General features: G+C 41.4%; 1 protein-coding gene across 2 annotated transcripts in view; it reads right to left on the bottom strand.

The window, feature by feature from the left end:
• The window catches only part of GCNT4 (glucosaminyl (N-acetyl) transferase 4), a 33,392-nt gene that overhangs the window by 6,116 nt on the left and 2,509 nt on the right, over window positions 1-24,767 (bottom strand). The window contains exons 2-3 of one of the 2 annotated variants that reach the window (XR_008318003.1): window positions 17,758-17,973; window positions 4,045-4,227 (exon numbers count right to left, since the gene is read on the bottom strand). Coding sequence is in view for 1 of the 2 variants with exons in the window: in XM_053303957.1 (XP_053159932.1) it covers window positions 2,624-3,988 (1,365 nt within the window). In the remaining variant the exon portion in view is untranslated. Of the gene's footprint in view, window positions 1-95; window positions 3,990-4,044; window positions 4,228-17,757; window positions 17,974-24,767 lie in introns of those variants that run through there. The other variant, XM_053303957.1, reaches the window with a different exon arrangement.

The following is a 24,767-nucleotide window of genomic DNA, read 5'->3' as shown; positions in this document are numbered from 1 at the left end:
AATACAAGTGTCACCATTTTGGTCTTTGCGCAGTTAGTAGGTAGCAATACATAGGTACATAACCAAAGAGAACCTGCATTAATCAACCATGAGTCCAGCTTTCAAGCCATGTATATTTAACAACAACAACGCATCCACACCCAGGACAAGAATTGCTTGCAGGCTGGGCAAGCACTCTTGAACTTCTGAAGAGCACCATCCAATTGCCAGCAGCCCATGGATGTGGAATACAGGTGCTATGAAACTGGCTCCACGTTAACCATTAATAATTCCTCTCTTTTTTTTAAATCAATGCTGGTTTTACAATAATGCTCGACATACATGGAGCACTTTCAAGTGTTCAAAACATTCCACATATATAATCTTGTTATTGTTACAAACCCTGCAAGGTATTATTAACCCACCATACTGCAGACGAGGGGACTGAAGGTGAGGAAGAATGGCTTGCCTAAAGCCACAGCTAAAGGCCATCTAGTGTGCTCATGGCAGAGGGAAGAGTCAAACCAGGGACTTCGTGATCTGTAGTTCACTACACTACAGTAGCTTTCCAGCATACAGATCTCTCTCTTGAGGTAGCAAGATCAAGGGGTTCTCAATATTATGAAAACCATATACTGATTTTGGTTTTCTGAAGGGACAATTATCCTGAGATAAAATTGTGGCAAAGACAAGGCACAGAGAGATTTGCCCTTAAGGAGAGAAAGTCAAGTCCAGCTGGGAAAATAACAGCTACCTCATTATCCTTCCTTTCAGTAAGCCATCACTTTATGTTGTGGGTTTTTTTTAAACCTTGGGTAAACAGATAGCACAAATGTGTCCTTGCAGACACAGATCCTTAGAGGCCTTAATTCCTATTCAAAAGAAGTTTGTAAGTAGGAGATTTTATAGAAGATAATGAGGTCATTCACACAATCAGAAACTGTGTTCTACCAGGGTTTGGGAGCTGTGTGTGCTTCCAATTTTTGGTTGTGTGGAAGCAACGTAGGAGGAAAACCTGCGTAACTTTTCCTTCTACCTTGCTTCCACACAATCATTTTTACTCAGGTTTTCCTTCTACCTGGCTTTCTCACAACTGAAAATTGGGAGCACACATAGCTCCCAAACCCAAGAACACCACAGTTTTTGGTTGTGTGAATGGCCTGTGGTTTTTTTTTAATTGGACAATATTCAGGAGAGCACTTGTGCAAATTGAAAACATTCCGTTCATACAAGGGAGGTGGGATTATTGTCAATCCCTCCTTCCTTCTGCAGTCCCCAAAAAAGATGTGTACCCACATGATCAGTCATTCCTCCTCCTCTTCCCTCCCTCTCTCAACAGCTTTCAGATCTGCTCTAGCAGCCACTACTCCATATCTTATTCTTTTACTGTTTTATTTCTTTCTCTTGAAAAGTCTTGGCCTCTTGGCTCTGTTTGCCCCTTGGAGTACTCTTTGGTGACATTTCATTATCTTGATCTGATCCATAGTTACTCATGCTTGCTGACTTGCCTATAAATCTAGGCCCACTCTACCAGATTTATAGCTGTTTAGTTCTTCAGCTGCTCAGAGCAAGCTGCAGAAGGGGAAGGGTTCCCTTAGCATCCAAGCAGTTCTTCCACTCCTCCAGAATCTATTTAGGTGTCTCAGTCCCAGAAACATAACTAGGTGCACACATGTATACAAGACACAGGTCCAAGAAAACATGGCAACTATTATTCATCACTGTCATGTCATCCCAGTCTGATTTGGAAAGAACTTCTAATGAGGCTTTCCTGAGAAAGGGTTTAAGGGAGGTCAGAACTAGCTTGTCCCTTTCCTCTTCTAATGACAACATTAGATTAATACCCCATTCCATAGGTCCCTACACACAGCAAGAAGCTGCATGTACATGACTGCATGCAGCAATCATTTGTACTGGTCAAGGATATGGGTTGCTAATGAGAGAAAGATAGAGTATGTTTGGAGAGGAGGTACTACTTCAAGAAGTCTGAAAGCCACTGGATTAAGCCAACCTAAACTCAGCCTTTCTAATCTTGACTTGCTTTGCTATTGGATGTCCTTATCCCAGGAGTGACTGGTGAATGCTGCTCCGGGGTCATGGTGAAGGTGGGGAAATGCAACTTTAAATGGTGGCGAACCTATCCACCATCGCTACCCATATGCTCTACACTGCAGTGACAGCCATGTGAAGGCCACTTGAGGGGTAAGCATGGCACAAACCTGCCATACTAACCCCTCAAATGTCTTCCACACATGCATGGAGGCCAACTGAGCAGAAGCAGCCTCTTTGCAGGATACAGAGTTGGCCACCACCACTGCTACATAGAGCATAGCAAGTAACAACAGTGGGCGAGTTCACCACTGTTTAAAGTTGTATTCCCCCCTCACCCCCCGAGCTGCACTCACCAGCTGCTACTGCCTTATCCATTACCCTTGGCTTTTTCTGTTCCCATCTCTGCTCTAAGGCCCTAAGCAGTGACAGTTCATATAGAACACCTTGCCTTTTAGATGCACTCTGGCTTCCATCAAGCTAGACCAGTGAGTTGCTTATAGATGGACATGTGGTGAGTGATGTGGCTCATTCCAGCAGTATCATATATAAAAACAACTACTAACAAAGGTCTAATGATGGGTATACTATATTGTCATGAGACATCTGTAAATGTCCTGTGTATAAAAAGATTTTCAGCAGACAAACTAACCCATTCCTTTTGCTGTTCCACAAGTTTTTCTGCCAAACATTTTATTAAAACTGGATCCACTTTTGAGTCAAATTTATTGGCAAACCAGTGCCCATAGTTGATAAGCCATCGCAGTTCTGCAGCTCCATAGATGCACACACTGCGGAGATGTGTACCAGTACAGGGTGGATAGAGATGGCCCTCAAGGTAATTCCATTTTACTAAACGGGTTTTGCTCTGAAGATCTGTGATATCTTGAGCTGACCTTGAAATCTCTCCAGGTGTTCCAGGTACACGCACAAGGGTTGCCCAGAAATGTTCATCAGGGGAATAAGCATCTTTGGACCATTCCAAAAAATCTTGAGCAAGGGAGCTTTCAAGGACATACTGTACAAAAGCTCGACATAGAACAAAATAGGCACTGCCTACAAAAACTTCAATATTGTGGGGTGGGGGGTCTTTAGAGACAGTGGTTTTCACAGGCATCTTCATGTATTCATAAGGCATTTTCTGAAGTTCATAGCGAAAGGTAAACCGTTCCCTTTTGCTGCTGCTTGGCTTGACTGTCTCCAGCATGTTTCTTCCATTTAATTTCTTAAATTCAGATACCAACTCAAAGTTTGACCTCAGAGGAAAGTCTTGGCCACACAAATTGATTACATACTTCCACTGAACAGAAGACTTAAGCAAGTCAGACAAACAATTCAAGTCTGCCTGGAGTCTTGAAATATAAGCATATTCCACCATTTCCAATTTGGATGCAATGAAAATATTGGGGAAACATTTGGCTAGATTGTCCAAAGCATGTTTGAAAGTGCTAGATGACTTTTGGTCATAATGGATACAGTAAACATTTTGACGACTATATATTGCATGGATGAGCCTTTCAACCATTACGGCATCTTTGTGAACAACCAGAGAATAAGCCAGTGGAAATTTTTCCTCTTCCAAAGAGACAGGCTTTAGATGATATTCTCGAATTTTACGGTATATCTGACAGTTACTAGCCATTGCTACAACATCTTCATCTTCTAAATCAACAATCTCTTTTCTCTTTATCTCCAAAGACTTGCCTATCTCTGCAGGGTCTAGATTGTAAATGGAGGAGCAGTTAATGTAATGCTGGGTTCCTTTTTCAAGATGGGTGTATTTGTTTTTCACAAATGATGAGGTGCTCAAAAAGGGTTCTACAAAGTAAAGATCTTTGTGAGGGAATAACAGTTGCTCAACTCTAAGAAGTTTCAATAGCCAGAGTAGCCATACTGTTACAAACAAGATCAAGAGACTCCATCGTATTGGATATTTGCAGGAGCATTTATCTTTCTTCATTCTGTGAAAAGGAAGGGAAACAGCCAGAGAAGAGCAAATTAGAGAAAAATCTTTACCTTCTACAGCTAACACCACAGCTGACAGGACTGAAGTTTCAAATACACTGGTAGCAGAAAAGTGGGATACTTCCATATTTCCTTATGGTTTGTTTGTTTTCCCCCCAGAACTCCACCAAGAAACTTTATGCACCATTTTCTTAGTTCAAAGCCTGAACAGTTCCTTATGTATTAATTATCGTCCTGAAATAAAGTGGAGAATTATCATTTGTCATTACTGTTGTGGTTATTATTTTGAACTAACAAAGTGTGCATTGGTTTGGCAGGATATCGGAAGACAAGCTGGGCTGAATGTGGGGAACAGTTACCCTCCATGATTCAGTGCAGCTCCTCAGCTGTGGCTGACAGAGAGCCACCCTAGTCCTCCTCAGCAGTGACACTGCTGCTACTGCCAGGCAAGTGAGGAGAGGTAAGATTTTGTGCAATGTAGACAGTCTGAATGCCATTGTTAAAATTTAACAGGTTTGCCAGTTTGGTGATCAACAGATGCATGCATCTAGTATGAAGAACTTTGCTGATGTGTTCTTTTCTTATAACTAAAACTTGAAGAAACATGGTCTGACATCCAGACTGATGCTGTGCATCACTAAGGAGAGCCAGTGTGGGGTAGTGGTTAGAGTGCCGGACTAGGACCGGGGAGACCCGAGTTCAAATCCCCATTCAGCCATGATACTAGCTGGGTGACTCTGGGCCAGTCACTTCCCTCTCAGCCCAACCTACTTCACAGGGTTGTTGTGAGGAGAAACTTAAGTATGTAGTACACCACTCTGGGCTCCTTGGAGGAAGAGCAGGATATAAATGTAAATAAATAAATAAATAAATAATAGGAATTTTCACTGATCTCCCCTTCTCTTTGAAGCCGACTCCTAATCAGTGACCCTCAGGGACAGATTTTTGGGAGGCATAGTGGGCTTCAGAGGGAAAGGGAGATCAGTGAAAACTGCTCCTCATGTGTAACATATGTGCATCATTAACTTGAATCTCAACCATGAATAAATAGTGGTATATACACATTCATAAAAATAATAAATAGCCCATCTCCTTATCAATAATCATTATAGTCAGTCCTTTTCCTCATATTCTACTACTACTACGAATATTTATATCACTTTTCAACAAAAGTTCCCAAAGCAGCTTTACATAGAGAAATAATAAAAGATGGATTCCTGTTCCCAAAGGGCTCACAGTCTAAAAAGAATCACAAGACAGAGACCAGCAACAGTCATTGGAAGACTACTGTGCTGGAGCTGGATAGGGCCAGTTGCTCTCTCCCTGCTAAATAGAGAGAATTGCCACTTTAAAAAGGTGCCTCTTTGCTCAGTTACCAGGGGTCATTCTATCAAAGATTCTAAATAGCAATCAATATTTGTTGTGTTACTGCAATTATAGTATTATTAATACCTGTTATATGCATAATGCCTCTAGGTGTCCAAAGCATCTAGTATCTTGTTGTGATCCTTACAAGAAGTCTGTAAGGTGAATATTATTAGCCCCATTTTGCAGATGAGGGGGTGCAGCCGAGAGAGAACAGCTTGCCTAAGGCCACAATAGAGATTTCATGGCAGAGGTGAAATCTGAACCAGAGACATACTGACATATAGCTTAGTCTCTTACCCACAGTGCTACCCCAATTCTCATTCATGTTTATAAAGGGCTCTTCCAGATGCTGATCTAGTCTATTTTCATTCTAAATTACCACAGAAAATGAAACAGGAAATCCACACTAAGGAAGACATTGCATTATATTTCCCATTCATTTTGTTTTAATGTGTGACTCTCTCTTTTTGCTAACAGATATTTTACCAGAAGGACTGCTGGAGAACTGTGCAACATAAAGCGGCTAAGGAGATGGATACTGCTTTTGAATCCATTATGATGTTTCATCTATGTTTTAACTGCAAGACGTTTTTGATTTTTTTAGATGCCTAATGGCACAGCAGGGAAATGACTTGCCTAACGAGCAAGAGGTTGCTGGTTCGAATCCCCACTCATATGTTTCTCAGAATATGGGAAACACCTATATCGGGCAGCAGCGATATAGGAAGGTGACGAAAGGCATCATCTCAAACTGCAAGGGAGATGGCAATGGTTAACCCCTCCTGTATTCTACCAAAGAAAACCACATGGCTCTGTGGTCACCAGGAGTCTACACTGATTCGAGGGAACAACGTTACTTTTACTTTATGTTTTATAATAGGCATTTAAGCAGATGATGATGATGATGATGATGATGATGATGATGATGATGATGAATTCGATTTCTATACCACCCTTCCAAAAATAGCTCAGGACAGTTTACACAGAGAAATAATAATGAATTAATGAATAAGATGGATCCCTGTCTCCAAAGGGCTCACAATCTAAAAAGAAACATAAGATAGACACCAGCAACAGTCACTGTAGGTCTTGTGCTGGGGGTGGGTAGGGCCAGTTACTCTCCCCCTGCTAAATAAAGAGAATCACCACATTAAAAGGTGCCTCTTTGCCAAGTTAGCAGGGGTATTAGAAAGTGTTGGGATATAAAGTCTGGGTATTTAATGCTCAGGCAAATGGGCAGGTAAGAGATCCTCCCCAACTACTGCTGGTAGATATTCAGGGACAGTGCAATAGCTACTTTAAATATAAACAGGGTATAAATAAATGAAAATAAAGAGGTGTTTTACAAAAGTGGGGAAGTGGGAAGACAGTGGAGTGTTTGGAGACAACACAACCAAGTTGTGCAATATTTTGTGATTGTAAGAGGAAAGACACGCAATGATCCTTTACCAAATGTACCAACTCAAATCCCAACTGAGATGCGGTTGGAGGCTTCAAGCAGCTGTGGGGAAGCAGTCAGAGAGAGTGCTCTATGAAAGCGGAAACATGTCCGTGCCTTAAGGAATGTTTTTCAACTATTATAGAGTGCTTCTTGAGCGCAGGGGAGGACCCAGAAATATGAGCACTAGCACAATTGCACTAAAATGCTGAATGCAACTGAACAGCATGGATGCTCTCACTGCATCCATGCTTTCAGCTACTTGAAGCATCCATTTTTTGCTAGGGTCTGAAGCACTGCCCTGAGCAGCAACATATTAAGAATTAGATTTATTAATTATTATTATTACTATTATATCAATTTATTTAATTATTTACTACTTCTTGTAGAAGGGAGCATGGGTAGGAACCCACACCCTGGGACAGTTTCCCTCTGCCTTTTAACCCGAACTGTCCACACACCCAGAAGTTGCCAATATTCCCTTTCTCAAAAAAAGGAAGCCCTCCCATACCAGGTATTTAGGCATGTAGTCAGTAGCAAAGGAAATATCAGGCTGCTGGGCCAGCTCCACACATATTTTGTTGGGAAAAGACAGTTCAGAAACACACCATCAGCAGAGGATACGCACACATGGAAATTGGCACAGTGACGGCTTGTTCAGCAAATACTGCACAGGGGGAGTATTGTACCGTCTATTATGCAAAAACTGTGACAAGTAGAGAGCTTTGACCTCCAACAGATTGTGGATTACATAACCAATGAAAGAAGATCATTTCTGAATAGATTCAAAAGAAGTGCTAGATACAGCCATACTCTTCACCTGTAGCTGAAGTCATCCAAATAGAAGGTTTCCCTAGTATATAATCTTGTTCTTTGGTAAACCTCAGAAAGCTGAATTTTGCTGCAATGCACTATATTTTGACAATCCAGAACTTTAGACATCCTAATGGTCTGTATAGTCATTGTAATATAGCAGATATCAAAATTTTATGTAATGTATGAGACCATGCATTTCCAAATGCATAAGCCTTAAAGTGCATTTTTGTTTTTTCTCAGAAACTCCCGTATATAGTGGATATTTCTGTATCTTTCCTCTTTCCTGTCACTCTCCTTTCCCCACGCATTACTTTCCTTTTTTTTACTTGCTTCGTGGTTGATGTGGAGAAGGGACAGTTTCTCTTCTTTTTAAGTTACTTATGATGGCAGAATCAGGATCATTATAGTAACCAGTGAGTCATGCTGCTAACTGCTATCACAATGGCTCACAATGAATAAATGCAAACAAATGCAAATTTGTCTTGGTTGGTCGCAAATCTACCCATGCTACACCAACTACAGTCTCAGCCTTCATTCACACAAAGGGCCACTTCATATATTACAGATTTTCTGTGTTGATGTCATTTTTATATAGGAAATAACATGAAACCCATCTGATTATTGTTGCACATGATGATAATAAGCAACAGTATACTTCCATTCACATGTAGTCCACAGCCATTTCCAGTTTTCTGCACAGAAGTGAGTTTTGTGCAAGGAAACAATGCAAAAAGTGCCAATGTTATAGGCATGTTTGCATTGAGTGAAGGGACCTGCCTGACATACCTCACCGTGTTAAGAGAGCAGCAGCTCACTGCCCATGCTACTGCATGGGTCAGAAACCCGATGACAATGTAGTTCTACAAGAGTGTTCTGAAAAATTGTGCAAATATAGTTGCAAAACTGTCCAGTCACTGGGAATCATACTTGCACAACTCAGTATAATTTTTTGGCAGTTGCATGAGAGCACTCTTGCGTAACTGCATCAGCACTGTTTTTGACCCATGCACCAGTGTGGACCGTGTACTATTGCCCACCTAACACAATGAGGTACATCAACCATTTCCCCCCGACTTCAGAAAGCAACCAGCTTCTCTAGCCCGCCTTTCTCCAGCACAACTAGCCCTTTCTCCAGCACAAATGTTCTGTCTAAAACTGCCCACCCCCAAAGCTGCTATTAGCCACAGATGAAAATGTACAAGTACTATTTGTCCATGTTTTCCCCTTCATGGATAATAGCAGCTATAAACAAATATTGGATTGGAGCTACAGCATGAGAAAAGATCAGACCCATTTTCTGATTTTTAGTTTGGACACATGCCGCAGCCTGAGCCCAAACTACACCCTATAGCTGTTTTTTTGAAAGAGACAAAAGCATTGCAAGTTCTACTCACAGAGCTCCCTTGTCATATCTAGTTTGGCCCAACGTCTCTGTGAATCTGCTCTAGAAACACAGGATGGCTTTACATGACATGCCAAATCTTTGGTCCCCAGAGTTCAGCAGCAAACCCAACTTCTGGTGGAGGGTGGGGTGGGGACATGAAGCTGATATTGGCCATGCCATCCAGACCCACCAAAATTGGCTCGGGATCAGCCCTACTTACAGTTCCAGATGTGTAAGTAGGGCTGGTGGAGCTGACATTGGCAGGTTTGGATGACACAGTCAATGTTGGCTTCCCACCTCCCTCCACAAGAATTTGGGCTCACTGCCGAACTCCGGGAACTGGAGATTTGGCTTTTTACCTGTCATGTGAACCAGCCCTTAGCCTGAGCCTAAAACTAACAATTATCTTTGGAACTCTAGCTTTAATATGAAGATAAACAGAATTATATCCTATATCAAAAATTTCTAAAACTCCCTAGTATTGACTGAAATATCCTTGAATCCCAGTCATTCTAGAGAGGATTATTAATCCTTGCCCTGTCTTGTAAATCTCTCTATGCCAATCACAGAACTAACTGTAGATGCTCATGCCACTAAATATTACTGAAAGGCATCTGGTTAGATATGTAACAAAATAAGAAGTAAGTATGGAGAAGACAAATGAATATGTCATTACAAGAAAGAGAGACACTACAAAATGTAAATCTAACAAGAAGAAATGTGGTGCTTTACAGAACACCTAATATAGTGCCGTTGGAGCACAAGGCACCTTACAGGGTTTCACAGACAAAATATAGATGAGTCCTTGCATCTGAGAAGCATACGTTTTAAAACAGACAACAGTTTTTAGTTTATAACAGGTTGGTCAAAGAGTCAAGTGGTAATTTGCTCCCACCATTTATTTTATGGCTGTTCTATTCACTTGTTATCTGTTCTGCAGCTCTAAGTATTCTCTATAGGTATCTTCACATGTCATGCCGAACCAGAAGTTTGGCAGAACTGCTGGTTCCCAGAGTGTGCACAAGCCCAATTTCTGGTGTCAAACAATACACCAACACTGAGCATGACGTGCAAACCTGTCAATCAATCAATCAATCAATCAGTCAGTCAACATATTCTGCCCTATTTGTGATATCTGTCCTGCACTTCAAATCTTAAGAACAGCTGGCAGGTCCCATATCACAAATAGGGCAGAATATGCCAACATTGGCAGATTTGCACATCACACTCAGTGTTGGCATATCCTTCCTAACACTGGAATCTGGGCTCACCCATGTGCTCCAGGAACTAGTGGCTCTGCCAAATCTCTGGTTTGGTGTGATGTGTGAAGCTGCTCAATTTCTTTTCCAAGTGGTGGTAGTTACATAGGTCCAGCTGGGTGGAATAGTTAATGTTTTGTATGGTATATAATGTATAAGGGAATGGCATAGCCATCTTTGATTGGTTGCAATTTGGAACTGTGTAGCCATTCAGTGGAAAGCTACATGAGACTTGAGCTCATGAGCATAGTCACTTCCAGTGGTAATGGAGATCCTAAGTCTGGTAACTTAACTTACATTATGGTAAAGGACCTTTTAAATTTCCTAAGCATTAAGACTTCTGTTTAGGTTATAGTCAATCACCTTTTATTTTAAATGTTTAGAGAATCTTTAATTTGTCTGTCTTCACAACAATGTTGTGGAGGTAGTCAGTGTTCTCATTTTACAGCAAGATTAACAAGGATACTGAAATTTGATTTCCCTGTTTCACATCGAACACTGACTACCAGACTAAGCTGACTCTCATTCTTTGCATAATACCATCAGCTATTTTGTTTTCTCACAGAAGTATAAAATGTACAGCATAATGTAAACAGGCATTTACACCTTAGATTTTTTCTGGGCAAGGGGTGTTAAATGACATTAAAGTATTTTAATCTCAGCATTATCCCAGCTGAGTCACAGCTCTTTAAATATCTCATCTGGTACCAGGCAATGTTTCCTCTAGGTTCTCCCCCACCCCGCACAAAGTAGGAAGATATTGCTTGCATATATATTGTTTCATATAAGTGTGTATGTATATGTGCATGTTCCTCACAAGGCCAACTGTAGATTCTACACAAAGGTGTAATAATTAACTTGTTCTTTTTTTTCAGCATGAAATATCTATACTGATAGAAGCAAATCTAGTGAGAAATGCATATAAGCTTGTGTCCATGGCAATTTTGTGAAATTTCTTCTTGCTGCCAAAATACATTTCACTTTTCAATGCTATTTTTAAAGAGCATTTTCAGTGGGTGTTAAGGATGGGTCAAAAGGGTTTCCAAAATTATTATTTTTGGCCCTGTTTGTTCAAGGATGTCCTAATCTAGGCCCATCTACCTGGAAATACTTCCACAGACACAGATAATCAGTTCATTTCAAATTAAAATTGCTGTATCTCATATTGCAAATTTCTGCTGCCTATGAGTCACTTTCAGCCCTCTTAGGATTTAAACACTGACTCTCAGGACTGATTATACTAATAGGGAAATCCTGCAGCTCTGCATCCAAACATGTCATTTGTCAATTTCATCAAAATCATTATGCTTTTGTTGCCTTGGCTATCCTCATTTTATCTATTCTAGATGCATGACTAATAGGCTTATGTTATAATCTGCTGTTTATCAGCAGAAAGTTTACAACAGATTATTTGAGGAACACTGCCATTTGGCCTGGTTACTGTATTCCTTCCTATGATCAATGTATACAAAACACAGGAAACTGATTCATACACCCTTTCCGCCACTCCCTTGCAACTGACTGACCTGATAATGGGAGCATCCTCTCACACAGCACGGGGACTAGGAAACGAACGCTGAGGCTTAATCTGGTTTAAGGATGTAATGATGTGGCCATGCATGTGTATCTGACTCCTTTGAGAGTCAAGCTTTCCTTGGAGAGGAAGCCTAATAGCATATAGCTTTTCTGCTCCTAATTGCTACTTCCATAATCACACTGGAATGTCAAAGCGCAAACCAATTAGCTGTGTTTCTAAACATGTGTAATTCAACCTCAACTATGATTCTTCTTGCTGGGACAAGCCAGGACACGCCACACTCCTCTCCAAAGCAAACACACTGCAGGCAGAAGCGCCACTAAGGAAGATGGAGCAGCAATCACTCAAGATGCTTCTCCACCACTAAGGGGAGCGACAACCAGAGAACTGAAATGCACTGAAGGCTGAGCTTGCCCCTCTCCTACCACAATAAGGTCAGCCATGAGGCAACCTCACCCACCAAGAGTAGGTAGGACACATAAGGAGGGTTACTTCTGGAGGACAAAACTCAGAACTCTTCTGTCCCAGGCTGGCTGAGTGTCTTTTTCTTTCTCGTTTGGTGCTTCCGCATCAGGAGCAAGCAGAGGCCTCCTGTCTGCCAAGAAGGCAAGGCAAATGAACCTGCTACTGCCACTCAGTCCAACAGGTAGAGCCCCACAGCCTTATACCAATACAGTCATCCCTCGTGAGGGTTCTGTTGGCAAATTTGCAGTTGGCGAGCAATTGAAATCAATGGAAAACAGGGGGTTAGGAACTCCGGTCGCGAATAGATGGAAAAATAAAAGATTTTTTTAATTTAAAAAAATACCAAAAATCACCCAGAATCCCTTAAAAACACCAAGAATAGGCAAAAAGAGTGAGCCTTCGGGAAATTCAGAACCTTAGGGAAATTCTGAACCCCCCCCAAATTGCTCAAAGGCACTTTTGAACCCCAAAAATCCACTCAAAGTCACTTTAAATCATGAGGCATTGGCAGGGTCGGCAAGAGGAATGAGAGGATTGAACCTCTGAACCCCACCCCCAAATTGTGGGAAATCCCCCCAAATCACTAAAAAAATCTCACCAAACTGGATACTTGGGTCGTGGTTGGCGAGACCAGTCACAATTTCTTAGTCACAGATATTCAAAACTGAGATTGAAAACCACGAACACCGCGGTTGGCAAGGGATGACTGTCTAAACAATGCAGGTGTTCACTCCCTGTCTTCCTCAATGATCCAAATCATGGCCACCTGCTACATCTGGGTTACCCTTGGATTACTCTTTATGTTTAGGGTGCTCTAAAAAAATTATTGGGAAGGGCTACTACTTCATGTCTTTTTTTTACAATAACGTGGCAGCTTTCAACAGAGCATGTTGATCAAACAATCTGCATCACTTTGAACTTTAGGGCTTGTTTTTAGGCAAGCATTTAAAATATGTATATCAAAATGAAGCAAGGCTGCTTCAGGCTCTCTTCGTTCTTCAATTAATGGAAGTTTTGCTGGCTATCCAAGGTTATACTGTAGTTCAACACTACTGGTCTGCCAGCAGGCAGAGCTGGACTTCTACTTGTGATGCCTACCAAGATACTCTGATCAAATAGTGAGGTTATTCTCATGATCCGTGGAAAAAGGGCTAAGGGAGCTTAGCCTGCTTCCCACGGATCGTGGGAACCACCGGGCTTGCAGGCGAGCCTGGTTTCCCCCAAGCGGGTCACCTGCTTAACTCCCCCTCCCCTTAGCCAGTGAGCGCTCTGCTAACCTGGGTTTTTTGGTTGTGTATTGCTGCGGCACGGCTCCGCGCTGAGGCAACACACGAGGAGACCCCCATCGGGAGGCTGAAACAAGCCTCCCGGCCCTGGGGGTCTTTCTAGGATGCCTTGCGCACTCGTGCAGGGCATCCTGGAACTTCCGGGAGCCATGCGGCCACTGATCCCCGCCGGCTCTGTCACACTCTCCCCGCAATCCCGCTCTCGGTAAGTCTCACTGATCATGAGACTCGCCTCAATAATTACCAAGATAAATGCCAGCTTTATTAAGCCATTAACGGGGCAAGCATTTTCCCATTTTTTATTGAGCACTTATGTTCTGTTGTATGCTTCCAAGCCCATATCTGCCTTATTAGTTTCACTTGTAGTGAAACTAGTATAAATATCTCAGCAGGTTTTCCAACAGCTCAAACTATTTAAACTGAAATATGTGATTAAAGCTTCAGGGCTGTGCATGCTTGCCTGGAAGTGGGCTCCACTGAAGACACTGGGGTTTACTACTGAGTAAGCATGCTTCCATATGGGTGTGTACAGGATTGCAGCTTTCATATTTATTGAAAGTTTTCTTTAATTTTTTATAATGGAATACTTGCAAATGTGCTAAGATGCAACAAGCACTCAAACAAATGTGATTTTATTGTTTTAACTTTTATGTAAACTGCCATGTGATGCAAATTTTTGGCAGTATACATATATGCTAAATAAATAAATTTGCAGGAGTAATGCAAATGCAGGGGTGGAAGGGGCATTTGTAGGGGAGAAAGGATGGAGAGATGAGTACTTAAACTCTCTTGTCCTCACTCATTCTTTCACTTGACTAATTGCTATTAATGGAGGAGGATGGAGGTCCTCCTTATATAGCACAATGGGAAAAGAGCTTGTGTGGGGGTAGGGGGGAATTGCCATACACACACTTTTAGCACCATGGGACATAAGGAGCAACTTCTTCATCAATACAGACGACGACCAAACAATGCGCTGTTTCTCTCTTATTTTGAAGTTTTCCCGTTATTGTTTATTATAGGTTAACCAAGGTTACTTGAACATGTTTTGACTGAGTCAAGTTTTCTGTATACAGGTGGACCTCCCAATACGTGGACCTGACATCCATGGTTTCACGTATCTGCAGTCGGGTAATTAACGCCCGATCTTGGCATATGCAGAAAAAAAACCGCAGAAAAGTTTTTTAATTCCACATATCCACAAGTTGTCATTTCCAGCTGCCATTTGATGGAAAAGTGCCATTTTGTGGCTCATTTGTTAACAAACAAAACAAATTATGATTTTTTGAATAATTTTAGGGACTGTGGTACCGGGTGGGCGGGGGCATCCTTGGACTTCTGAAAGCCCGTGAAGCACAGCAGGACACTTTATTTGGCTTGTTTTTTGGGATGGGGTGGGGTATTGGTGCTTTGGGGTTATTGTTTTTAAACTCTGGGAACCTAAACCCCACAATCCCATAGACTCAATTACTCATTATCCACAGTTTTGTTACTGGCGGTAATATGCACAAATGGAACCCCCACAGATAATAAGGTACAGCTGTATTCATATTTCATACTATTGGGAAGTTGTGTGCTTATTACAAGTTTAGTTATATTTATAGCATTCAGGAACCATGCAAGTTGCTAAATCGAGAAGTGTAAATAGGGTTCTCTCAGCTTTGCCTGATTTTCCAGTTTTCCCAACTTGCAAAAAACAACTGATATAATTTAAAATTCAGCCCTGTGGCCAGTTTTATATTTTGGCACTTAGTTCTTTTATTAGTTTTGTTAAGATGCTGTATTGCAGTTTCTGTGAATCACAGAGAACTACCAAGTCCCATGTTTCTATCTGGATGTTGCATTTCAGCTCTCTAAATATAAAATTCTAAATCTGAAAAACAACTTTCGGCTGATACACCAGCTGCGTCTGTTTCTTGAGATGAATGACTAGAGGTGTGCACGGAACCGCGGAGCTGCGGTCCGGCACTGGGGTGGGGGTTCCTTTAAGGGTAGGGGGAGGGTGTAATTACCCCTCCTGCCGCTTTCCCTCCTCTGGCGCACGTATTTTAGTCAGCAATTGGGGCGGCAGGATACCTCCCTGCCGCCCCTTCTCCCGCTTGGCTGCAAAAGGCTTCAGTAAGCCTTTTGTGCATGCGCATGTTGCGCCACGTCTCCGCGACGTGCACGCGTGGCCGCGTGCACGGCGTGGAGATGTGACGCGCGTGACGTGCACATGCGCAAAAGGCTTCCTGAAGCCTTTTGCAGCCGAGTGGGGTAAGGGGCGGCAGGGAGGTATCCTGCCACCCCAACTGCTGACTAAAATACATGCGCCGGAGGGGGGAAAGTGGCAAGAGTGGTAAGTACACTGGCTGCCTGCCGATACGTTTCCAGGCAAAATATTACCTATAAAGCCCTAAACAGCTTAGTCCCTGGGTATTTAAGAGAATGTCTTCTTTGCCATGAGCCCCACTGCCTGTTAAGTTCATCTGTAGAAGTTTGTCTGTGGTTACTGCCAACTCGCTTGGCAGCTACATGGGAATAGGCCTTCTCAGTTGCTGCCCCTGGGATTTGAAATACGCTCCCTATTGAAATAAGAGCCTCCCCATCTCTGGCAACTTTTAAAAAGGCACTGAAGTCACATTTATTCACCCAGATTTTTAATTAAATTTATAGTTTTAATATTGGGTTTTTAATGTTTTAAATGATTTTAATTGTAAAACGCCCAGAGATGCAAGTTTTGGGTAGTATAGAAATATTTAAAATAAAATAAAATAAAATAAAAATAAAATAAAATCTGCCAAAATATCTTATACTTACAAAAGGTGCTTGCTTTAGTAATCCATTAACAATCTTTACCTGCATATTCTAATGCTCTTAGTATATTGAAATTAGCTTGGTTCTTTAGGAAAAGTTATGGTTTTAGGCAGAGCTCCCCTTTGTACAGTGATACTACTTGTCTTTCAGCCTTCCTCTAGTTCTACTAGTATTTAGATTCTAGCAGAATGGTAGTTTTTGGTACCACAACTGTAGCTAATGTTTTTGTTATTTGGTGCAAGCAACTTCCTCACCAACATGTGAGGTGAACATGCATTTGCTGCATGTTTAGTTTGTAGTACAAAAAATGGACTACTGTTTCTCATTGTTGCTCACAATAATCACATATTCCCCAAAATAGGAGGAATTCTTAGTACCCATTCTCCAAAAGCTTCCCCACCATATTGCAATAGCTATTACTTTGTGGCAGCACCAGCAGTAGCACTGGTGACGCCCGAGGCAAGGCCCACTTGCCACACCCCTGACACTGATGGCAGCTTCCCCATCTGGGTGGGGATGCATTTTAAGCTTCCATTTGGGCAGTGAGCTATCTTTTCACTGCCCCCCATAAAGCTTAAAATGTGTCCCAGCAATGAGGATGGGGAAGAGCAGGGGTGTGCAAGGGGGCAGCACCACCTCCTTGCACTCCCCCCTTCCCTTCCCTGGGCAATGCACTTTAAGCTTGTTTGGGTGGTGAGCTCTCCCTGTGCCAACTAAACTGATGTTTAAAATGCACCCTGCCAGAATGGGACGGGACAAGGGATGTGCAAGAGAGCAGGGCCGCCCCCTCACACCCTCAGCTCTTCCCCATCCCAATGAGCTCTCTATTCACTGCCCAACCTGAAGCTTAGAATACCGTATTTTACGGACTATAAGACGCTATGGACTATAAGACGCACCTTAATTTTAATCCAGTTTTTCAGAGTTTTAACATATTAAACTGTTAAAACATATAAGACGCTCCTGAATTTTGGCGGATATTTTTCGAGGAAAAAAGTGAGTCTTATAGTCCATAAAATACGGTATATCCCTACAGAGATGGGGAAAGGCAGTGGGGCAGCAGGCAGGTGAAGTGATGCCCGGGTGGTGGTGGGCAGTATGCTGGCATTTACCGCCCCTTTTGGAGGCGCTGCCTGAGACTGTCACTTCACCTGTCAGAGGTCCTTACTGGATATTTTGGTGTCTTAAGGAGTAATGAATGCCACAATTCCTAATTCCCACACTTCAAATGGGTTACAGGTTTTGTTCTTTTTCTCCTGGAGAAAATATGACTTTCACTCCTTTTTTCTATTAAAATGTGTAAGTTTCCCAGTATTATATATTTTGGACATGAAATGCAAAACTACTAGTAAATCAGAATCCAGTAAATTCCAGTTTAAAAAAAAAAAAAAGACCCACCAAGTTCTTAGACCTACCTTTTGGACTTCTCTGTATCTTCCTTACTTTGTAATGTATTGCAGGATGCTTTGCAGTCACTATGTAAACTGACTGGTTACATCTGAACAATTCTTTTCCTCCATCTTTTGAATATTTGTATCAATATGTCTCCAGTCCTATGCATCTTTGGTCGACTATGTTTCAGTCATGCATGCAGTCCTTTCTATGCAGGGATGAAGCAAAAGCATTTATTTCTGCAAAGGTTAAAAAAAAAAAGGTTAAAAAACAATTTTTAAAATAAAAATATCTTAAGCATTTGAATTTTGAATCTCCTCCCCCCTGAACTCTTCATCAAATAATGTCTTCACATTTCATATCTATCAATGTATGTTAGACATAACTCAAGCCCACATTTATTGTAACCTTGTACAGTATAACAAATAAATGCCTGAAAATACCAAGTGACACACTCATTGCGATAAAATTAAGCAACAAAAGAACAGCAATTTTTAGGGCAGCTGCTAAAGCAACTCTGACTTTAGGGGGGAAAATACACCTGTTACTTAGAAAGCTACTGAGAATCATTATCTTGAATAAAGTGGCTTGAATAGGGACATCTATTTATACCACCCTTGATGAGATAAAACCTGGGACATCAAAAGAAAGAATCAGAACTCTTTCACCCAATATACCAAAAAATAAATCCTGCTAAGCTACTGGCTCTATGAATTACTGATCATAACATAACAAGAAATGAACATATGTTAGTTTCAAGGATGTGGTTATGATTAGAAATTAGAGTCGGTGAGGAGGCTCCGTCCCATAGAGGCTTAGATATACTCTGATGTAAAAAATTTCCTGTTATTAGGGACACTTCTGCCCATGCATTTCCTTCCATGTCCAGAGCTGCCCTTTCACTGAAATGAATGAGGAAAACCATTAGTGCAACAGCTTCACAGATGCACCAAAGCATGTAGAGCCAGGAGCTATATAGCAGCATAGGAACTACCTTAACTTGTTCACCAACATCCATAAATATACCACCAGTGTGGAAATTCAGTCTATGGGTGTGTCCGGGGCACTGCTGTGTTCTGTTCTGATGGATGGTACAGTTAAGGAGGTCTCAGAAAGCAGACAAGGTGCTTGGAGGGGTGGCTGACCACTTCTTTGCTTGACTTTTACCCTTCTTGGGTTATAATATATAGCAGGAGCGGACAGACCAGCTTGCTCCAGGAGATGTCAAATATCTCTTTATGAGAGAGGGCAGTCCACTACCTTGAAGGAGGTGGTTTTGAGACCACTTCTGAAGAAATCTCCCCTAGATCTAAAAGACAGATGTAGCAATCAGCTGGTTTGGGCAAGGTGCTCAAACAGGTCATTGCTGGGCAACTCCAGGCACTTTGATGAAACTGATTCTCTAGATCCATTTCAATCTGGCTTCAGACCTGGTTTTTGTGCTGGAACTGCCTGACTACCCTGAAAAATGATCTATGCTAGGAAAAGGATAGAGACTCCACTAATTATCCTGGACCATTCAGAAGCTTTTGATACCATCATATCCCTTTGGAGAGGATGTCTGAATTGATAGCACTGGTTCCACTCCTACCCTAGAGGGCTGATTCCAGAAGGTGGTGCTGGGGAACATCAGCTTAATCCCATTGCTTGTATGTTATGTGGCCTATAGGGCAGCATTTCCCAACCGGTATGTCAGGGTACACAAGTGTGCTGTGGGATAGGTACATAGGAAACTGCCATATACTGAGTCAGACCATTGGTCTATCTAGCTCAGTATTGTCTTCACAGACTGGCAGCGGCTTCTCCAAGGTTGCAGGCAGGAATCTCTCTCATCAGCCCTATCTTGGAGAAGCCAGGGAGGGAACTTGGAACCTTCTGCTCTCACTGACTACGAGTCAGCTTAAGAAGTTTAAACTGCCAGCTTTTGGAGTCACCCCGCCCCACAATGCACCAGGAAGGATGGGGAAGGGGCACTGTGCCTCAATCTTTTTTTAATGCACGTGTGCTTCAGGATAAAAAGAGTTTTGGAAACACTGCTATAAGGTTGGATCTCCTCTCCCATGCTAGCTCTGAAACTACCGAGTGAAGCCTTTCAGAGATTTGAGGTGATGTGACATCAATTCAGTGATGGCACCCAGCTCTAGTTCTCCTTTTTGTATAATCTAGGTGAGGCAGCAGAGCAGCTGAATGGGTGGGATCAGTAATGGACTCAATGAGGGCCAATAAGCTGAAGCTTAATCCTGAGGTGACTGCAATTAGTGATTCACTGGATGGGTTGCACTCTCTAAAGGTTCAGCTCTGCAGTCAGAGATCCAGCATTGTCCCTGGAGAGTGAGACGACCCAGGAGGCATCCGTGGTATGGGCCATCTTAGGCTGTTACACTAGATGCAGTCCCTCCTCCAGAGAGAGAGCTTGGTCACAGCTATGCATTCTCTGGTGATTTTCAGGTTCGATTTTAGCACTTTAATGTGTAGACTATTGCAATGCCCACAACGACTGGGAAACTTCAGTTAGTCCAAAATGTTGCTGCTAGGTTATTGTGACTGGCCACTGGGAATATATCTCACCAATTGTGAGCTTTGTAGGCGTTCAGTCCATTTCTGAGCACAGTTCAAAATGCTGGTTTTCAACTCTAAAGCCCTCTATAGACCCCTTAGATATTCAGGTATCCAAGGGGCCACCTTCTCCCACACAAACCTGCTAGACACCAAGGATCTAACCTTCGGGTGTTAGGTGGCTGGTGACTGGGGGAAAGGCCTTTTTGGTTGTGGCACCCTGTGGTTGGAATGCTTCACTAGGGAGGCTTTCCTGGTGCTGACTCTTATGTTCCCCCCTCCCCCAATATTAGACAAAGACCCTTCTTATTTTCCTTGGCCTTTTAAAACATCTGGTTGATCAGTATTTTACCTGGCTGTATTTCTATATTTACGGTGCTACTGTTTTCTTGTGATATTACATTTCTAATTTTTATTTTTATTTTTTGCAGTTGTTAGCAGCACTGAGACTGAATTGTCTGGGGAGCATCTCCTGCCTGCCAATGCTCTGTTGCAAGTGGACCCCCATCCCTGTAGGGTTGGGACTCATATGTTCTTTGTTAACATGTGGTTTTATCATTATTCTCAAAAGAGAACTGTCTCCTGTTCAGAATGAAGCAAACTCAACAGGAGCCACATAATATACTGAACGAAAAAAATGAAAAACACAATGGATGCTTGAAAACTCAATCCCAATTTTATTTATGTGCCCATACATCCAATTACTCACAAATATCAGATCCTGAACTCTAGATCCACAACCGATTATAGGTTATTACACTTCAAAAGCCTGCTAATAAATATGTCTAAACAGGACTAACACACTAACAGAATACATTTAGATGACCCTAAAGATGTTACACATCATATATAATATACTGTATTGCACTTGGTATGGTGAAAACAACTCTGTGCTTTTTGATCCATCCACTTGACAAATCAAATTCAGCTCAAATAAGGTAAGGTGAAAAAACTCTTCTCCTTGCTAGACAACAAAGCATTCCCACTCACAGTTCCATTGAAATGGAGATGCTCTTTGTTAAAATGTAGTTTTATCATTATTCTCAAAAGAGAACTGCCTCCTGTTCAGAATGAGGCATAATATTTTATTACTTACACACGTATCTTATTGCCAAGAATCTTCTGGTGCTATTCTTGGATTACTAAGTATACAGACTACAAAGCCTAAGAATGCACTAAGTGTCACAAGAAACCACACACTCTTCTGCAGGTTTAGGTTCTCTGGCACAGCATACATGTAATTCTATTGAGCACAGTCCTTAAATTAAAAAGACTTTGGAAACAGAAATCAAAGTTGTCAATGCTGCATGTCAGAACAGAGGAATATTGGCAAAGAACAGTAGCATGTAATTAACAGCAGCTTATAGGCTGTAAAACCAGTTCTTAATTTTGATTAGACTGATAGTAATTAATATTTACTTAAAATTCAGATTGTCCAGTGTTTCTGTAAGAGGTCTCCTACTGTAGCAACTTGGCTATACAAGTTAAGCCTAGTGCGAATGAAAACCTTTACAACTTTTGTTCGAAACTAGAGTTGTCAACTGAGAAGAAGGGGGGTAGGGGTGGGACCTAGTCTGTCCCTGTGCCTTTAAGCAGCAGCATGATAAGCAGAGAGCTTTTTACAAGATAGAGATACATTTTACCATCGCTTAATAAGTGCATATCAATTTGCTTTTAGAAATTACTGCTACAGAGCACTAAAGAGCAACTCAGAGTTCATTGACAGAGCTGCTTTGAATGTCCCAGATTTAATTCCTGGCATCTCCAGTTAAAACAGATGTCAAAGAATTTGGCCAACGGGGCCTTCTGCTGTTGAGTAAAGCTTTGACTGGGTTAGACTGTATTGGGCTAGAGCAGACAGACCAATAAGGAAGCTTCATATGTTCACAGGGGTTGAAAAGGAAAGGAAAAAACCTCAAACGGCCGATGGCTGATACATAAGACATCCAAAACATGGGTGCTAAGTGAAAAGCTACTGCTGAAGATTTTGACTAATAATTGCATTGGGGGGCATTTCAATGTCCTCTCCTTCCCCCAGAAGTGTTCTGTGCCACCCTTATACATACACACACACACACACACACACACACACACACACACACACACACACGTCGAATCACCCCAAAAATATGTATTTTCAAGTGGCACAGAGAGTTTCTGGGCAAAGAGGAGGCAGACAAAATCCACGCCTTCCCATGCGAGCTTTAGTCAAAAACTCAGCAGCAGCACCAGTGCTTCTCACCTAGCACCCAGACTTTGTTAGTCTAGATGTCAGCCATTAAGACTATCTTTACCAAAGTAAAGGATTACCAGAGTACTACTGACAAGAAAGAGCTCTGCTCTCTTCTATTAATCTATCTCGCACTATCGCTGTTCATCACAAAAGTCTTTGATTATATATTATTTATACAGAACAGTACATTAAAAAATTATTCTAAGAGTTTTCATGAATCCTTTCCAGGTGACAAAACTACAATTGAATTTTACAACTTTAAAAGCCAGAGAATGATTAATTGAATTAATTATGATGAATGAAAGTAATTAGGTGGAAACTTTGGGTAATCCACACATGGCACTTTTTTTAAAAAGTACTTTAATTGTATGTATGAGCCATTGATGGGAAAATTTAACCCTGAGAACCATGTTGCAAAATAGTTACCATAAATAAGACACAGTGCTATAAATTTACACTGTACTTTGCAGAGTCTTATTTTAATACTATGTCTTTCATATTGTACTTTTGATAACCAAAAGTGCATTACAATTATCAACCTGTCTGTGCTCACAACAGATGTCTGCAAAACAGGTGAATAATACTCCCATATTATATATGGGGAAATAAAAGACACTTACTAGTCAAAAATCATCCAATGTCTCCAGGATTTCTAAATTTCAAATAAACCATACCTAACAGTAATTACCATTATATTCATACCTTAGAAGCACCTTAGGTCACCACCCAATTTAATTTTACAGCTAGTGTTTTTTTAAAAAGTGACTAACACTAAATGCCAGTGTGTGGGCAAGAGATGTGGCACCCTGCTTGGTGATGTGCTGGCTTCTCGTCCGGAATGTCCCATCACCTCAAGCATTTGTGTGGTGGCTGCTGGGCTTTTCAGAATCACAGAGCCTTAGAGTCAATGTGACTTTTAGAGACTGTATTCTACCAAAGAAAGCCACATGGCTCTGTGGTCGCCAGGAGTCCACATCGACTCGACAGAACAACTTTACCTTTTCATGCATTCATCCTGCAGTGGGACAGGATTTTATTCCCTTAACATGTCTTCCACATATTTACTTTGCCTCACCCTAAAAGCATTCAAAAATGTAGTTCTACAACTGATCTAGGTAGCTTTTTCCTTCATCCAACTATTATCATAACAAGCAAGTCTTTCAGTTCGTATGCACTTCCTTGACATGCAAGCCCATCTTGTTGCTTCTTATCTAGGACAATAAGCAATTTATCTTCTACTTTCACAGGACAAAACTTAACAAATATTGTTATTGGTTCCATCACACAATAACTACATTTTCTCAAGGCTTCTTGATCACCTTTTCCTCCTGAATTGCCTTCAATTTACCTTTTCCTCCTGTAAAAATGGGTAGCAGGCACAGGACTCTGAAACTGATAGCCAAACCAGGTATGGAGGTAAGGTTTCTACTCAAGCAATTTTCTTTGCCAACTATTTCACCCAATACAGCTTATGAATGGCATCTGTCCTCCCCCAACTCTTATTTGCTGCATGGGATCTTTGGCACAGTAGTCTAGCCTTCAATATTCATGAGCTACTCCAGTCGAGAAAGAACTACTGCCACTGGACAGACAGCTACTGTTCAGAGCAGAAAGAGAAATGTTCTTTTTCTTAAACTGCACTCTAGAATCGATCTACATTTAAAAAATAATAATTTGTATTCAGTGCTTTCATATGCTTTAGCAAAATAAAACATCAAAAAATAGTGCAAACCTCCCACCGCCCCCAAAGCAATAAACTGTACACAATGCAGGGCTAGAATTTTTAAGTAGAAGCGGATTTTTTTTTAAAGAAAGAAAAGAAAAAGACTAGCAAGCATTTTAATTTATTATTATTATTTTACATTTATATCCCGCTCTTCCTCCAAGGAGCTCAGAGCGGTACACCACATACTTAAGTTTCTCTTTCACAACAACCCTGTGAAGTACATTAGGCTGAGAGAGAAGTGACTGGCCCAGAGTCACCCAGCTAGTATCATGGCTGGATGGGGATTTGAACTCAGGTCTCCCCGGTCCTAGTCCATGACTCTAACCACTACACCACACCAATTTTATAAAGGCTATTTGTCCAAAATGTAGAATGTCAATTTTAGAACTATATTTCTGCAGCCTAAACTCTGGGATCTTAGGATGAAGGGCAGTATATAAATATAAATAAATACATCAAAAAATGGAATTTCAGACTTTGTTAAATGGGGCTTTCTTCTTGATAAGTGGGCATATGAC

The sequence above is a fragment of the Hemicordylus capensis genome, chromosome 2 (assembly GCF_027244095.1).
Source record: "Hemicordylus capensis ecotype Gifberg chromosome 2, rHemCap1.1.pri, whole genome shotgun sequence".
Lineage (NCBI taxonomy): Eukaryota > Metazoa > Chordata > Lepidosauria > Squamata > Cordylidae > Hemicordylus > Hemicordylus capensis.
The sequence above is the reverse complement of the archived record's forward strand: the minus strand, read 5'-3'. Positions and strand labels throughout refer to the sequence as shown.